The following is a 16863-nucleotide window of genomic DNA, read 5'->3' on the forward strand; positions in this document are numbered from 1 at the left end:
TAGCTTTTCCTGAGTGTATTTTATGTAAAATTTTCTGGTTTGTATTTTTTATTTTTCCATAAGTAGTAAGTGTTGTTTAAAACACTCAAAATAACATGTCAGTAATCGCTGTGGCCAATACTTTAAACACTATGTAAATTTCAAATTCTTAAGTAATTGACTCAGCAGGTCAAGGCTCCACCATGTCTGACCTCCCGAGTTCGATCCCTGGACCCCTCAAAGCAGAAGGGGAAAACAATTCCACAAGTAGTTCTCTGGCCTCCGTGTATGTGTAGACATACAGCTGTCTTTAATGGACACTTAAGCTTATGAAAAGATACACGTAGCAACAAACAGAAAGCGGCTTCTAGCTAGTGCTTGAAGGAAAGGGAAGATTGGCCACCCCAACAAGGGCCGGGTAAAAAGGGCCGGGCGAGGCCTGAAAGGGTTGGGGATTCCAGGTGTGAAGGTCTACCTCTGGCCAGAGGCTGACGCCCGTGAGGGCAAAGGTTACAAGGGACAGACGCCCCCAAGAGAAAGGCAGCCTGGACTGGATGCTAGCTAGAGCATCTCAGGCCGGTGGGACGTCTACATGGTAGTCTCTCTGCAACAAGAAGCCATTGGGAGGCCTCAAGCAGATGGCTGGGTGAAGGCAGGAGACTCCTGTGAACGCACGCCAGGTTCGGTGTGGAGCCCGTAACCAGCATGCCTCCTGCTGAGTAGTCGCGTGCAACTCTGCGTAAGTCAGTGCGGGGCAACAGTGTGCTTGGGTGTCACCGCAGCAACAGTGCATGAAGAGAGAGAGAAAATGTAGCGCCAGCCGAGATTAACTCGCGCCCAGCTAGAGAGGCATCACAGAGCCGCCCCTGCGAGTCTTACGGAAAAACCCCTCCCAAACACGGACGTACCGCATCCAGCTGCAGAGCTAAAACTCCTCTCATCACATTTAAGGCTTATGGCTTTTAGAGGACACTGTTGGGAACATGAAGAGACGACCTGTGAACTAGCAAAACCAAAGCTCGCAGTCCGTGCGTCTAACGGAGAATTTGCCCGCGTCTGTGATGGACATCGATCACTCAGCGACATGGCTGGCCAGACGTGCAGAGCTAAGACACGCACATGCCGCGTGAGAACTTGAAAATGTCCAACCGCCACTACAGAAATGCCAAATCCAGGCCGGCTGAGGACTTGCTACATGCGGCTGGGAGCGGCTAAATGCTCAGCAAAGATAAGACGCTGCAGCTCTGCCGGGAAAAGCGTTGCTTGACCAGATGGTGCTTCCTAAGTCATTTTGGAGGACAGTTTGGTGACTCCCTGTTCAGGGCACAGTGTGATCTCACATTTTTTTACTGCAGGTGTGGAGTAAGAGAAATAGGAATACAAATACTCACAGAGAAATTGATCATGGTGTTCAAAGACATTTTCTATGTCAAAATTTATAAATAATCCAAATGAATTTCTCAGAATATAAAGGAATGAGCTACGGGTGCACACATCGTTGTTTTTCGTTAACTGTCATGCTAGGAAGCAGCAGGTACTGACAAATGTTGACCGTGTAAATCTTGTGTGAGAGATTAGAGAAAAGGTAATCTACAGTGGCAGAGCTGGGTCTGTGGACTGGGACTGGGGCACAGGTGTGTGTGTGTGTGTGTCTGTGTGTGTGTGTGTCTGTGTGTGTGTCTGTGTGTGTGTGTCTGTGTGTGTGTGTCTGTGTGTGTGTGTGTCTGTGTGTGTGTGTCTGTGTGTGTGTGTATGTGTGTGTCTGTGTGTGTGTATCTGTGTGTGTTTGTGTGTGTCTGTGTGTTAGGAATCACTACAGGAAGCTCTTAGGACGCTTTGTGGAGGTGACAATAGAGGGGTTCGAGGGCTAGAAGACAGCTCAGCTGGTAAAGTGCTTGCCACACCAGCATGAGGACCCGAGTTCAACTCCCAGCACCCATCTGTGGCATCAGGCATGGTGGGAGGAAGAGGAGGTGGAGGTGGAAACACGTTAACTGCGTGGGCGGTGCTAACCAGCCAACACAGCCTAAGTGGGTGGCTCTAGACTAGTGGTAAACCCCATCTCACAAAGCAATGCCTGAGGCTGACCTCCAGCTTCTAAACACGTGTGTGACCGCCAAGGTTAGTAACAGATAAGAGAGGACTGAGGATGTAGCTCAGCAGTAGAGCACTTACCAAACATATGTGAGGCTGGTACTTATTCTGTGTATCTGACATCATAGGATTTTACTTTCACGTGTACATACCACAAAGCAAATCATTCTGTGCTCTCACACTTAAAATACATCCGAGTAGAGAGGCAGGTGTGTGCAAGTCCACCCATCATGGTAGTCAGACATGAAATTAAGTAGTAAAGAAGCGATTATCATTGGACATCCCAAAAGCAGTGAGCAAAGAACAAATAACCTCATCAAAACAACCTGAGTAGACGTTTCACTACAGAAGAGATGAAATGGCATCACTGACTAGGGAGATTCAAGTCAAAGCTATAATCGGTGTCACCTCCGAGAGGCTACAACGATGACGGTGACGACGAAATGTGACGAGGTTGCAGTCCCCTCACACACTGCCTGGGGATGTAGGACAGTTCTGCACCCATGGAAAACAGGGTGAAATCTCCTCAAAAATTAAAAATGGAGTGGCGGTGTGAGCCAGCAGCCACCCCACTTCTGGGTATATGTCCAAAATAAGAGAGCCCTTGAAGAGAAAACCCAAGACCTGTCTTCACTGCAGCGATGGAGCCATTCCACATGGCTGTCAGCGAGTGAGTGGATTACCGCGTGGCCTATGCGTGCAACGGTATTCCAGTTAGCCCTTAAAAGGAAGGGAAATCTGAGGCGTGCTATGACATGGTAAACCTGGAAGCCATTACCTGAGGGAAATAGGCCAGTCACAAAGATAAACACGGCTTGACTCCACCCACGTGACACGCCTAGAGCAGTCAAACCCACGAACGCAAAGCAGAGTGGTCAGAGACTCCGCTTTGCAGGATGAAAAGGATCTGAAGTTGGTGACATACTTTAATTCTCCTATACACTTAAAATAGCTACAGTGGTAGAATTTTATAGGTGTTTAAATATATCTTGAAAGTAATAAATTGAAGCATATGTTTGGAAGGAGAGAGGGTGGTATAAGAAGGAAATGCAAGTAGATTTTGTAGAATCATTTTAATAAGGGTCACGAACTAGGCATAGTGACACACACCTATAATCCTAGGGTTGACATAAGTTCAAGGCCACCCTTGTTTACAAAGTGAGTTCTAGGGCAGCCAGGGTAAATAACAGAAGACTCTGTCGAATACGCATGCACACATGTGAACACACACACATGCACACACACACACATGCACACACGTGCATGCGCATACACAGGAATCATGACATCAAACCTTGAATGAGCACTTTCTGTATGGCACAACCTCTCAGGATGTTTGAGCGGCTCCTGTAAGTGTCATAAAAGTCCTACCTTGTCCTCTCTCCCCATAGACAAAGAGTAAACCGTATCCTTGTGTATCTGAGGTTAGCTAGACAGCAAGCATGACGTAACACTCTAATCGCTACATTGGCCCTTGCAGGCTTTCAACACACTGTTCCTCAGAGCCATTGAGCAGGCTGACAAGACGGAGGACACTCAGGAACGCATCTGTGTCCTCACAGAGAGCATCACCCACGCCACCTTCCTCTACGTCAGCCAAGCCCTGTTTGAGAAGGACAAGCTCACGTTTCTGTCCCAGATGGCCTTTCAGGTGAGCTCACCAGTCACTCGAGCATCCCTGAAACCTCCGCTGACAGCTTGGCTTCGTGTACGCTTTCCTGCTGCCAAGGGGAAACAGAAAAGCCTGCTCAGAGTCTTTTGGTGACAAGGAAGCCGAGCACGCCATGGCTTTTGCTACCGTACGTTGGTGGGTGGAACTGACATCCATTACTCTAAGCAATGTTTTCAGTTCCTATAAGCCACCTTCCTAGGTCGGAGTTATTAGATTCTCAAAGTTCTGTTAAAAAAAAAACTCACATTGGGTTAATCCATGTTGCTAGCAACAGAATTTCTACTTTAGGCTACAAACAATCCCATTGTGTAAAGGTAATGTTTTTCTTAAAAGGTAAGTTTTTAAAAATGACGAATACATGATGTAATAAGTCAATTAGCTTAACTTAACCATCCACCCCATGATGTAACCATGTATCAAAGCATCACATTTTGTTTCATACATATAGATACATATACGTATTCATATATTTGTCAGTTAACAATACAATTTAAAATTCTCTAGCACAATAATTAAGTAAACAAAGCCCCACTCGAGTCTCATGCTCCAGTTGCTTAAATAAAGGAGTTGGTGATAAGGAGAGAAAATGACACCAGGTTCTGATGAACTGAGCGTGCTGTTAGTGCTGGTCCAGTGGGGTAGACATAAAAGCGCATGCCACATATGTTGTTGTTTATTGCTGTGGGTGGTGGAACTGGGAAAAATGAACTCTCACAGTATTTTCTATCCGTTGCTGCTTTGGTCTTGAGATCATCTGCATAATCTAAGAGTCCATTTCAAATACAGAGCTGCTAGGATCCTTAGCAGCCATGCCTGCTTGGCAGAGGCTCTGTGCGGTGCTATATCGATGGACACCAGTTCATCTTTGCACATGTGTGTTCTCTCAAGATTTTGCTGAGAAGGAGGGAGATCGACCCCCTTGAGTTGGACTTCCTGCTTCGGTTCACAGTTGAGCATGCGTACTCGAGTCCGGTTGATTTTCTAAATGCTCAGTCCTGGAGTGCTGTTAAGGTATGTGAGGAATTTGCTCTCTCAGTTCTTAAACCTTTTTCTTTTAAACAGTAGGTTTCTTTAATGTAGAAAGACAAATTATCAAACAAAGATGATGATCTACACTTACATTGTAGAAACATGACATATACTTTGTATTATCTAATTGCCTGTTTTCTTGTCCAAAGATAAAGGAGATTTTGGTCTATGTATGGGAGAAAAGTTATTAATGACTATGTACAGTCTGTCATGACCTTTGATATCAAAGGATATAAAAGATAGTTTTTAATTTAGTTAAATCTAGTTCCTTTGTTCTGTTTCATTTTTATTATAGTTCTATGACTTTTCTCACTAGATTTTGAAATAGCATAACATAGTAGTTTATTCTTACTATAAAGTAGTTAAGCTAGGGTTAGAGAGATGGTTCAATTGGCAAAGTGCACCCACATAGTCCAGGTGTGGTGGCAATGATTGTGTAATCCCAGCATTGGGAAGGCAAGGACAGGAGGGTCCCTGGAGCTTGCCGGCCAGCAGACATGGCTGAATTGGTAAACTCCAGATTAAAGGAGAGACCCTGTCTCAAAACATAAAGTTGGTTAGCCAGATGGTGGTGGCATACACCTTTAATTCCAGCCCTCGTGAGGCAGAAACAAGCAAATCTCTGATATCAAGGCCAGACTGGTCTACAGAATGACAGCCAGGGCTACACAGAGAAACACAGTCTTGGATCTCCTAATGGCATTAATAATAATGATGATGTCCAGGTGTGGTGGCGCACACCTTTAGTCACCCTGGGGAGGCAGAGACAGGTGGATCACTGTGAGTTCGAGGCCAGCCTGGTGTATAAAGTGAGTCCAGGACAGCCAAGGCTACACAGAGAAACCCTGTCTTAAAAAAAAATAATAATAATAATATGATGATGATGTAGAGACTGACAGTAGCAATAATAAAATGATGCTGACTGAGTAAGATGCCCAGCATCCACCTCTGGCTTCCACATGTGCATATGCATGCATGAGCACACATGGTTGTGCACATACACACACATACATGCACATGCACACACTACATACATATATGCAAATACACAAATGGTAAAGTGTTTATGCACAGCTGATCCTCGCTCTATTTGCCGGCCAGATCTTATTGTTGCGAGCTTTTCTTCTCCCTGGCTCTGGTTGAAGATGAGCACACACTAAGCTCTGCTAGAAAATGCGCCCATGCACTGAAAATAACTTATGCTTTATTTTTATAGTATATTTAGTTCTTTTCAGATTAAAAAAATGGTGTGAATCTCTGTGTGTCTGTGAGTGTGAGTCTGTGTGTCTGTGAGTCTGTGTGTCTGTGTGTCTGTGAGTCTGCGTGTATGTGAGTCTGTATGTCTACGTGTCTGTGTCTCTGTGAGTCTGTGAGTCTGTATGTCTGTGTGTCTATGTGTCTGTGAGTCTGTGAGTCTGTGTGTCTGTGTGTCTGTGTGTCTGTATGTCTGTATGTCAGTGAGTCTGTGAGTCTGTGAGTCCGTGTGTCTGTGTCTGTGTGCCTGTGTGTCTGTATGTCTGCATGTTTGCGTGTCTGTGAGTCTGTGAATCTGTGTGTCTGTGTGTCTATGTGTCTGTGTGTCTGTGTGTCTGTGAGTCTGTGTGTCTGTGTGTCTGTGAGTCTGTGTGGCTGTGAGTCTGCGAGTCTGTGTATCTGTGAGTCTGTGTGTCTATGTGTCTGTGTATCTCAGTGTCTATGAATCTGTGTGTTTGCCTGTCTGTGAGTCTGCGTGTCTGTGAGTCTGTGTGTCTGTGTCTGTGTGTCTGGGAGTCTGTGTGTCTGTGTGTCTGTGAGTCTGTGTGGCTGTGAGTCTGCGAGTCTGTGTATCTGTGAGTCTGTGTGTCTATGTGTCTGTGTTATCTCAGTGTCTATGAATCTGTGTGTTTGCCTGTCTGTGAGTCTGCGTGTCTGTGAGTCTGTGTGTCTGTGTGTCTGTGTGTCTGTGTATCTGCGTATGGCTATTGATGCATGTGACCAGTGAGTCCAGAAAGGACATTGGATCCTCTGGACCTTGGTTTACAGGAGACTTTAAGGGGCCCAGTGTGGATGCTGAGGACTGAACTCAGGTATTAAGCTAAAGCAAGCTGCTCTTAACCACTCCACTGAGCCACCTGCTCAGCCCCTGGCTTAGCTGTCCTCACTGTGGGTTGCAAACCTTTTGTGGGGTTGCACATCAGACATCCTGCACTTCAGATGTTCATACCACAATCCATAACAGCAGGATTACAGTTATGAAGTAGCAACAAAAATAACAAAATAACAAAAATAAGTGTAGTGGGGGCAGGGTCACTATAAAATGAAGGACTGTATTAAAAGGTCACAGCTTTAGGAAGGTTGAGAATCACTGCCCTAGATAACAGTTTTAGAAAATTGTATTTTTAATTCAGCTGTTGCTTTAGAATGACGGATTTGCAGCATGTCCAAACTCAACAAGGCCAGAGACCCGGAGGTTGTCACTGAACCTCAGTTCCAAGCAGGACAGGAAAGCACTCAGGACATCTTGAGAGGACAGGAGGACTGCCCATGCCTGTCTCAAGCCGTGGGCCATGTTCCTGTGTTCCCTGCCATCAGCCGGAGGTTTTTTCTTCACGCTGTGTTGCAGGCCATTGCCCTCATGGAGGAGTTCCGAGGCCTAGACCGAGATGTGGAAGGGTCTGCCAAGCAGTGGAGGAAATGGGTAGAATCTGAGTGTCCAGAAAAGGCAAACTTACCGCAGGAATGGAAGAAGAGAAGCTTAATACAGAAACTGATTATTTTGAGAGCAGTGCGGCCTGACAGGATGGCGTATGCCCTGAGGTGAGTAGTGGGCCTTTTCGGCGATGCAGGAACCGGGCCCTGGGACTAAGGAGGAATTCTGCTAAGATTTCAGTTCTAAATACTGTTACTTTGCTAAACACTAAAGGAACGGTGAGCTGGCTCATCTGCAGCCTCCGCACACCCTTCTGAGAAGCTCGGTTCTGGACTGAGTTTGCGGGATGAGGAAGCGGTGTGGGACAACAGCCTTGGAGGGTCCTGAGGTCGCACACATCGTCCGTGTCCATCACCTTTATGTACTAGCTGTCCGTTCGCTCTGAAGGCTTTGCGTGTCAAACAAAAAGCAAGCCCTGTAACTTTACAGTCATCACACTTTAAAAGCAGAACGCACAGCCTACAGGGCGGTTTCAGAGGCCTTCCTCTCAGCCCTCCTGGCCTCTAAATGGTAATAAGCTGTTTCGTTCACACCAGTCTTTATTTCCTTTGAGTTCACCAACCAAAGAGTTCTCAGCTTCATCCCCTGTGTGCTCGTCCTCCCCGCCCCCTCCACCCCTGCCCTCACCCCTCCACACCCCCACCCATACCTGCCCCCCCATCCCCGACCCCAACCCATACCCGCCCCCCCACCTCCGACCCCACCCCTCTACCCCTGCCCCCACCCCTGCCCCCCACCCCTACCTCTCCACCCCCGCCCCCACCCCTCCACCCCAAACCCCACCCCCACCCTTCCACCCCCCGCCCCCACTCCTCCACCACCCCCCCAACCCATACCCGCCCCCCCACCTCCGACCCCATCCCTCTACCCCTGCCCCCACCCCTACCTCTCCACCCCCGCCCCCACCCCTCCACCCCCGCCCCCATCCCAGACAGTGTCCATGTGCCTCAGGTCTTTTCCTTTGCTTTCTCTAGTTTGGCCAGTCTTTCCCTTTGCAGAGGCCTCTGTGGAGCCCTGGCCTTTTGAGTTTGTTCTGCTTCGGAGTACTTGCTTTCTGCTAGGTCTGATGCTGCTGGAAAATAATTCCCGCTTAATTGCACTTCCCTGTTAGAAACACCCCAAAAAGCATTTGTATATTCATGAGAAGCCCAGCAGGCTGGAAAATTGCACTGTGGCAAATCTAATGAACTGTTAATAAGTAATGGGGGAATCTGGCAGGAGGTTTTGGGGGTCACAAAAGCCATATGTGGACAGCTGATGGTACTCAGAAGGGGACCCCAAAATGCAAGGTAGGCATCTGATTCTCAGTGTCTCAGAGTCGGAGGTAATTTCATAAATCTACATACATCTACCTGCGTTCCTGTGGCTCTCCTAAAAAGACACCTCTTGCTGCGGTTTGTTTCTTATGCTGGAGGGAACACAGTGACACTTCTCAAGTTAAGTCGGGTTTTTTTTTGTTTTGTTTTATTTTGTTGGGAGGGGGGAGTTGCTGTTGTTTTGTTTTGTTCTGGTTTTTTGCACTTTCTTTTCTTAAACAGAAATTTTGTGGAAGAGAAGCTGGGTGCAAAGTATGTGGAGAGGACTAGGGTGGATCTGGGCAAAGCGTTCGAAGAGAGCAGCCCCACCTCGCCGGTGTTTTTCATCCTGTCTCCAGGCGTTGACGCCCTTAAAGACCTGGAGGTGCTTGGTGAGTTGCCAGGAGGCTCGCTGGCCTCACCCTCTCCTCCGGCCTGCAGCCCCTGCCCACACTTTCTGTTAGGTTATCTTTTTTTTTTCTTTTTCATTTGTTGGAGATTGGGTGTGTGGAAAATGCAAAACTAATAACACTGTAGTCTGGAGCATTTCTCCAACCGAACATTCATCTGGTTGGCATAATGCGAGCTTCTTTTGTACTGTTTCCCACCTTTTGACGAGATGAGGGCCAGAGGGCAATTTTCTCCATGCTCCCGTAATCTTGTACCCCCTGTGACTAAATAATGGTCATTAGGGCAAGCCTATTCAGCTGTGTGAGGCACTACTCCCCATGGCCTGCTCCAGGAATACCAGGTTAATGTAGCTGTGACCTGCCTGGGCTCCATTTAAATGCAGCCTCACAAGGTGAGAGCCAGGGCATTTACCCAATGAGCCAATCCCTCCGAAAACGGATGTGATTTCTACCACATGTTGCTCCTTTTTCTTAGGGGAAAAACTGCTACTCCTGTAGGAGTTTAGAAAGCTGGAGAACAATGCTGCCATCTATCAAAATGTCAAAAGCTTCATTATCATAAAACCAAAGGAACTGGCTTCTACAGGCTTTTCAAAATGCTTGTAGGGAGGCATCTGGAGAGAGCTCAAAATAACGCCAGTGGAAACAATAGGCAGGTCATTAAGATTCATAGGAAAGTGACCTATGAGGTGGCAGCTATGACCACAAATGTACATTAGACCACAGAATTCCAGACTCCCCTCTCAAGTTAACATTTGTCTCTCCCCAACCCCAACTCCCCCCCCCCATGTTGTATTCTCCAACAGGCAAGAGACTTGGGTTTACAATTGACTCTGGAAAATTCCACAATGTGTCTCTAGGGCAAGGTCAGGAGCTGGTGGCAGAAAAGGCTCTGGAGAAAGCTGCCACCAGAGGGCATTGGGTCATCCTTCAGGTGAGTATCAAGTTTTCATGGAAGACATTGGGTGTGGACCCATAGGATGGCTCATGCTCTGCTGCCCTGCCCAGCAGAGAGGGACCCTGATTCTAGCTCACGGTTATCTGCAGACCCCCCCCCCACCTTCACAGTGCTGAGAAAGCTAATAGAGACAGCCATACCCACCACAGGAGGAATGTGGCGAGGGTGGGTGCACCTATGACAAGGTGTGCTGCTAAGAAATTAGGCATTGCAACAGATCTAGTGTAGAGGGTCATTGAGGGCTAGGAAGGCAAAAGGCCATCTCAGAGTCGGGACATGAGAGAAAGAGAGAGGCAGACAGGAAGATGACAGGGGTTGGAGAGAGACAGAGACAGAGACAGAGAGAGAGAGAGAGAGAGAGAGATCTGGGGTGGCTGGGCGCCCTTTTACACACTGGCCAACCTAGCAGTGGCAGAGATGATGTAAGCTAATGGCGGGTCCCTAGGGCAAGCCAGAGGGAATGACTGATTGCTAACACTAATGTCATAGAGTCATAGTCCTGGAAGCTGTGTGTCACTTCAGAGTTGACACGTCACTTCAAAGGTCACAGAACATTGTATACATGCATATACATATACATGAAATATATATGCACAATACATACATATATATTCAATGCTACTCGGCCCCTAATAGTCATGTTGCCTTCTGTTTGCTTGCAAGTTAAGAAATTTGAGTAGACAAGCACTATAGTCCCTTCTAGAGCAGATACACACAGGTCTAAGAGTCTACAACCCAGTGTCCTTGGGGTAACCTTTTTGGCCTCAGACTTTAATAAGAACCCCCAGAGATCCTGGAACACAGGTCAGCTCTCAGGGACCAGGGAACTGGGCTGGTTCCTAGAGCAAGCCCTGCTTGTCTGAAAGCATGATGGATGTGTCATGTGTGATACCACTAGCCAAGAGGTTCTTGAGGGGCCAATTCGTGGGATACTCTGTGTCCAGTCACTGTGGTCAGTGTCATTCTCCGTGTAGAGGTGAGGGGAATGGGTCTTGGATTAGCCCACAGAGACGGTAGTGCCACCAACACTGCTTAGTAGCAAGCTTTCTTTAAACTAGCTGCATGGCCACTCTCTTCACGGCCTGGCACTGGCTGGCTTTCTCTAGTGCCTCCGGTACAGAGGTTTGATGCACATTTCTGCTCAGCACGAACCTGGATTCTTGCAGAAACTGCCCCAGATCCCAAGCAGCGTTCCATCTGCAGGGAAGCAACATCCTGGGTCGGTGATGCTGTGTATAGATGGTCTCATTAAGATCTTTGCTTGGGAATTTGGAGCAGTGTACCTATCCCCTTGTGTGGTTCAGAGGCAACTTGGTAACGGGAAAGGGGCTGGTTCTCAGAAGCACAGTTGTTGCTCAGGCACGGTGGGTACATCAAAGTCTTGTATAGAGGGCAGAGGCCATTGTATGTCCTCATGCGTCCGTAAGCTCAGCCTGCAGACAAAGCTACAAGGGTATGACTATCCTCAAAAGAGCCTGTGGCTTGGAGTAAATGACTCCTCCTGTTCTGGTGCCTGTGTGAGCTTCCGGTTAGCCCCTAAAATTCAAGCTATCAGTTCATCACTAAAAAGAAATCTTGAAAGACTTTTTGTTTTGTCAGTTGCCTGCTTTTGAGATCCCAGACCTGAGGACACAGGGTAGAAGCTTTCTAGCCAAGCATGCCTGTTGTCCACCTGTCTAACCGTACAAACAGCGGCTGGAGAGAAGAGACCAGGTCAGGCCTCCAGCCGTTCTGGATTCCAAGCATTCTAAAATCCCTCTGTTAGATTTAAAAAATAAATAAAATAAAAGACAAGACTTTGAAGGAAGACTAGATCCACACAATAGGAGTTTGTTACACTGTTTATAATTTATAGTAAATTATATCGGTAACACAATATGGATGTACACATCAGCTAATTTCTACCCTAACCCTAAAATGACTGTTACTGTAAGTAAACAACCTCTAGCAGACTGTTTCCTTAGCATTTTCCTGAAGTCCACAATCAGAAGAGGCAGTTAGTTACAAATGTGGCAGATTGGCAACTATGTATCGTACATGTACACCAAGTGACTTGTGAAAGAATCTAACAAGTATTCAAACCCTTTCTCATGAGCACAACGGGTGGTATTAAAGATATGAGATTTACCTAATAGTGACACAGGCTTTTCAGTCCCCAACGTCCAAGTCATCACCTAGAATATTCTTGCATTTGTTTCGTGCAAAAATGTCACGTTAAATAGCACGGGGGAAATAAATGAATCAGCAAAGTAGATCTCATTATTGTTTATGTTCCTGTCAGGAGTGGCACAATTAGGTCTGAGGTGTTCTGTCCTCAGAAGCTAGTAGCAAGCATGCAGAAGAAACAGGCCTCTCCCCGCCTCCTACAGGAAGGTTCCAGCCCTGGTGAACTAGAGCGGGCAGGGCTGACTCACTTCGTTCCTCACAGTTGGAGAGGCAGGAAGTCTGAGGCAGAAGTCTTAGTTTCTTCTGAGTTTTCTATCCCTGAAGTAGGGTGGCCATCTGAAGAAGGTTTTGTTTTGAGGCTTCCAGGACCAAACCCTAGACACTTGTATTGGGTCACTTGGCCATACTTAGCCTTAGTTGCCCTTGGAAGGAACTCTGTCCCTGAGTCTGGTCACACTGTCAGGTGCAGCTCAAGCGTCAGCGTATCTGGTTTAGGCCGGAAAACCTACATGGTCAGTGTTTACCCCTGGGATGGACGTGAGAAATGTGAATGGCCACACCGGCGTAGGCCTCTGCACACAATTTCAAGAGAATATGTGTGTTATTCCTCCCTCCCACAGCCGACTTCCCGTTTTTGTAGCTGGCATCATTTTTTTTTTAGTGTTTTTTCCCCCTTTTTGGAGATAATCACACATATGTGTGAAATATGATATTTCAATCTCCATATCAAGACTTCTTCAGGGCCAGTGAGGTGGCTCAGTGAGGAAAAGGGCTGGCTTGCTGTACAAAGCTGACGGGGTGATTTCAGTACCTACAACCCACCATGGAAGGAGAAGAGTGAACTTTCAATCTTCACACACACACACACACACACACACACACACACACACACACACACTTATAAATTAAAGGGCACTAGAAGATCAAATTTGTGATTCATGAAACTGAAAGCAAAAGATTATGTTGAGAAGAGAGAGAGGAAAGGATGTATGTATCTTTGAGGAAGGGGTAAAATTATTCACTGCTCTGGGATTTAATGTATGTTAGGAATACACAGAGCATCCTATAGAACGGGAGGCAGTTCTTCATAGCTAGCCTTTCTTCCCTTTCATCTTTTGCATCTATATGCTAATGAGGAGTTTGAATAGAAGAGGTTTGAGATCAGGTACATCATGGCTGTTAGAGCTTATACTTAATTAGCACAACCCAGATCTGTCTCAGTGGTTGTGTTTGAACTAGAACAAAGAAAAGTTGTAGGGAACTCCATCTTAGAAGTGGCTGGTGGGTTTGAAATAGGCCACACAGACAGCAGCAGGGCTTGGCTTTCCCTCCTACAGCGACTCTATAGGATTCAACTTATTAAGTGCTCCATTGTATCTGGGTGTTTTTCTTTTCCTGTATAAAATGAAAGAAGCAGGCCATGATGACACAAACTTCTAATTCTGGCAGTGGGGAGGCAGAGGCAGACAGATCTCACTGAATTCAAGGCCAGAAACCCATCACTGAGCTGTCCACATATTTGTGTATAGGAAAAAGCTCTGATACTGTAACTCGTCATTGTCCTGACATGCCACGGGAGTCACAAGCCCTGCTGTCTTGCAGAATGTCCACCTGGTGGCCAAGTGGCTGGGGACTTTGGAGAAACTCCTTGAAAAATTCAGCCAAGGAAGCCACAGAGATTACAGGGTGTTCCTGAGTGCCGAGGCTGCGCCTTCCCCACATGAGCACATCATCCCTCAGGGCCTCCTGGAAAATTCCACCAAGATCACAAATGAGCCCCCCACGGGGATGCTGGCCAACTTACACGCAGCTCTGTACAACTTTGACCAGGTAAGCAGCAGGTGCAGCTGGCCTTACAGCAAAGTTGGCGTCTTCTCAAGAGACTGCAGGGCCTTTGTCAACTCATGTGTCTTATTTAGATAAAGTGAAGTGTGTGTGTGTGTGTGTGTGTGTGTGTGTGTGTGTGTGTGTGTTATGCACATGTATGTGTACATGCATGTATGTGCCCACATGTGCTCATAGGCATTGCTTTTTTAACTTGGTATATGTTGGTTATAAAGCAGTGTGTCTCCTTGTGACACTGATTATATGTGTTCCCTCATTACTCTCCTGTGCCCTTTTTGCTGGCGCCCTTCCTCTTCCCAAATATCCCCCATTCTGTTTTCATGTGTATGACTCTTTGGAAGAATTTTTTCCCTGTTGCTGTTTTAATGACTAGGAATACATCTGTGTCTCACCTAAAATTATCAAAGCAAAGCATAACCTAGGTAGCTTTGAGACCCTGCTTCCAAGATGTGTGTCTCATGAGCAGTGTCTCAGCAGAGAAAGAGGAGCCGCTGATGATAACAGTGACGGCCTATGGACAGTGTCAAGGCGATATGTAGGCTTGGCCTTGGTATTATAGCCAAGGTAAAGGCTTTTTTAATTAATTATTCATTCACTTTATATCCCGATCTTAGCACCCTCTCTCCTCTCCTTCCATTCCCATTCTCCCTCCCTCTTCATCCTTTCCACTCTCCCCTACTCCTCAGTTGGGGGAGCCCCCCCCCAACTTACACCAGTACATCAAGTCACATCAGTACTTAGCACATGTTCTTCCCCTGTGGCCTGTCAAAGGCAGCCCCACCAGGGGGAAAGTGCTCAAAAGGCAGGCAACAGAGTTCATGTCAGAGACAGCCCCCTCTTCCCCTTTCTAGGGGACCCACATGATGGCCAAGCTACCCATCAGCTATGTATGTGTGAGGCGCTTAGGTCGAGTTCATGCATGGTCCTTGGTTGGGACCAGGTTAGCTGGCTCTCTTGGTCTTCTTGTGGAGGTCCCGTCCTCCTCCCTCCCCACTCCTCCCCCTCCCCGGTCCTTCTGTTCTTCCCCCTACTTTTCCACAAGACTCCCTGTGCTCCACCCAGTGTTTGGCTGTGAGTCTCAGCACCTGTTTCTGTCCACTACTGGGTGGAGTCTCTCAGGGAACAGCTGTGCTAGACTCCCATCTGCAAGCATGGCAGAGTATCATTAATAGTGTCAGGGTTGGTGCTCTCCCATGGGGTTGGTCTCAGGTTGGGCCAGGCATTGGTTGGACATTCCCTCAATCTCTGTTCTATCTTTATCCCTGCACATCTTGTAGTAGGGACTTGTCACTGCAACCAAATACCTGGAAAGGCAATTGGACGGTTAGGAGTTAGGTTGGCTCACAATTTAAAGTGATACCGTCCACAGTGGTGGAGAAGGCATGATGACTAGGGCTCCATCCATTACCCCAGAAGCTTGCTGCTGGGATTCCTTGTCACATGGCAGGGTCAGAAGGAAAAGTGAGGACATAGGAGAGAGGAAATGAGGATGGGAGGGAGGGAAGAATGGAGGAAGAATAGATATCTGAGGAACCAGGGTTGGGCTGTAATCTTCAAGGACCACCCTCTAGTGACCCTCTTCCTCCAGCTGTGCTCCACTTCCCAAATGGTCCACAACCTCCCAAAACAGCATCACCACAAGCAACTGGGTACTAAAACACAGAAGCCTCTGCGGTACATTTCACTTGGCATTTTACGTTTCTTACATTTTTGTTTTGTTTTCTTCCCAAATAATAGTATATGCAAATTAGTACTAATTCAATTACAATCATTTTCTTCTCCCAAATCTTTTTTTATCTCACTAGATCATGATCTGGTGTTTGAGTTTCCTTTACTGATATTGCCCTACATTAATATTCTTCTACCTTCCTAGAAAGCTTTGATAAGTAGCCCTACGGAGAAAGCACGTATAATTTGGTGATAAATATACTGAGCCTCTTGTTAGGAATATTGTTTGTCCTGCAGCACACCACATGTTTAACTTTTTCTTATACTTTTTTGGGGGTCAATACTAAATTTGGTGAGGGAATTATTATATAGAATGGATACCTCTAGAGTGAAATGTTGATGAATACAAGTATTACTTACTTAAGTAATTTGCAGCCTATTGTAAAGAAGACTGTGTAAACAGCCGGCGCTCAAAAAAGCTTGTTGCATCTCTTAAGTATTTTTGCAATGCGCTCTCTCTATGTACTGTGGCACGTGTGTATTTGTCTTTTTACCATCTCACAATTTCTGGCCGCTTATGAATGTCCATTAAGAATTTTCAAGTTGCTTCTAAAAAATACGCATACAGTAGGAATTTGATGTGGTTATAGATTTATATAGTCCTCTGAGACACTTGCCCTTATAGACAAAAAAAAAAACCTTTCATGAAATATTATGCTTCTGTTTGGTTACCCTCTAGGCTGTTGGTGAAAAGGATGTGTCTCACTCAGGGTTTCTATTACTGTGAGGAGATGCCACGATCACAGCAGCTCTCATGAATGAAAACGTTTAATTGGGGATGGGTTAGTTTCAGCGCTGTAGTTCATTATTGTCACTGCCGGGGGCACAGCAGCGCGCAGGCAGACGTGGTGCTGGAGGAGGAGCTGAGAGGCCCACGTCTTGGTTTGAAGGCAGCAGGAATGGCCGAGTGCTACACCGGGCCGAGCTTGAGGATGTGCAAGACCTCAGAGCCCACACCTCCTCCAACAAGGCCATTCCCTCTTGATAGCGGGCCAAGC

At 46.7% G+C, this 16863-nt stretch overlaps 1 protein-coding gene across 4 annotated transcripts in view; it reads left to right on the forward strand.

Annotated features, from left to right (window-relative positions):
* The window catches only part of DNAH11 (dynein axonemal heavy chain 11), a 296286-nt gene that overhangs the window by 255390 nt on the left and 24033 nt on the right, over window positions 1-16863 (forward strand). For 3 of the 4 annotated variants that reach the window (XM_084791554.1, XM_084791555.1, XM_084791556.1), the window contains 6 exons: window positions 3554-3724; window positions 4634-4756; window positions 7377-7570; window positions 9002-9150; window positions 9975-10102; window positions 13895-14122. In XM_084791554.1, the coding sequence (XP_084647680.1) occupies window positions 3554-3724; window positions 4634-4756; window positions 7377-7570; window positions 9002-9150; window positions 9975-10102; window positions 13895-14122 (993 nt within the window). Of the gene's footprint in view, window positions 1-3553; window positions 3725-4633; window positions 4757-7376; window positions 7571-9001; window positions 9151-9974; window positions 10103-13894; window positions 14123-16863 lie in introns of those variants that run through there. The other variant, XM_084791557.1, reaches the window with a different exon arrangement.

This window comes from Acomys minous (assembly GCF_964271855.1).
Source record: "Acomys minous genome assembly, chromosome: 8".
NCBI classification, from domain to species: domain Eukaryota; kingdom Metazoa; phylum Chordata; class Mammalia; order Rodentia; family Muridae; genus Acomys; species Acomys minous.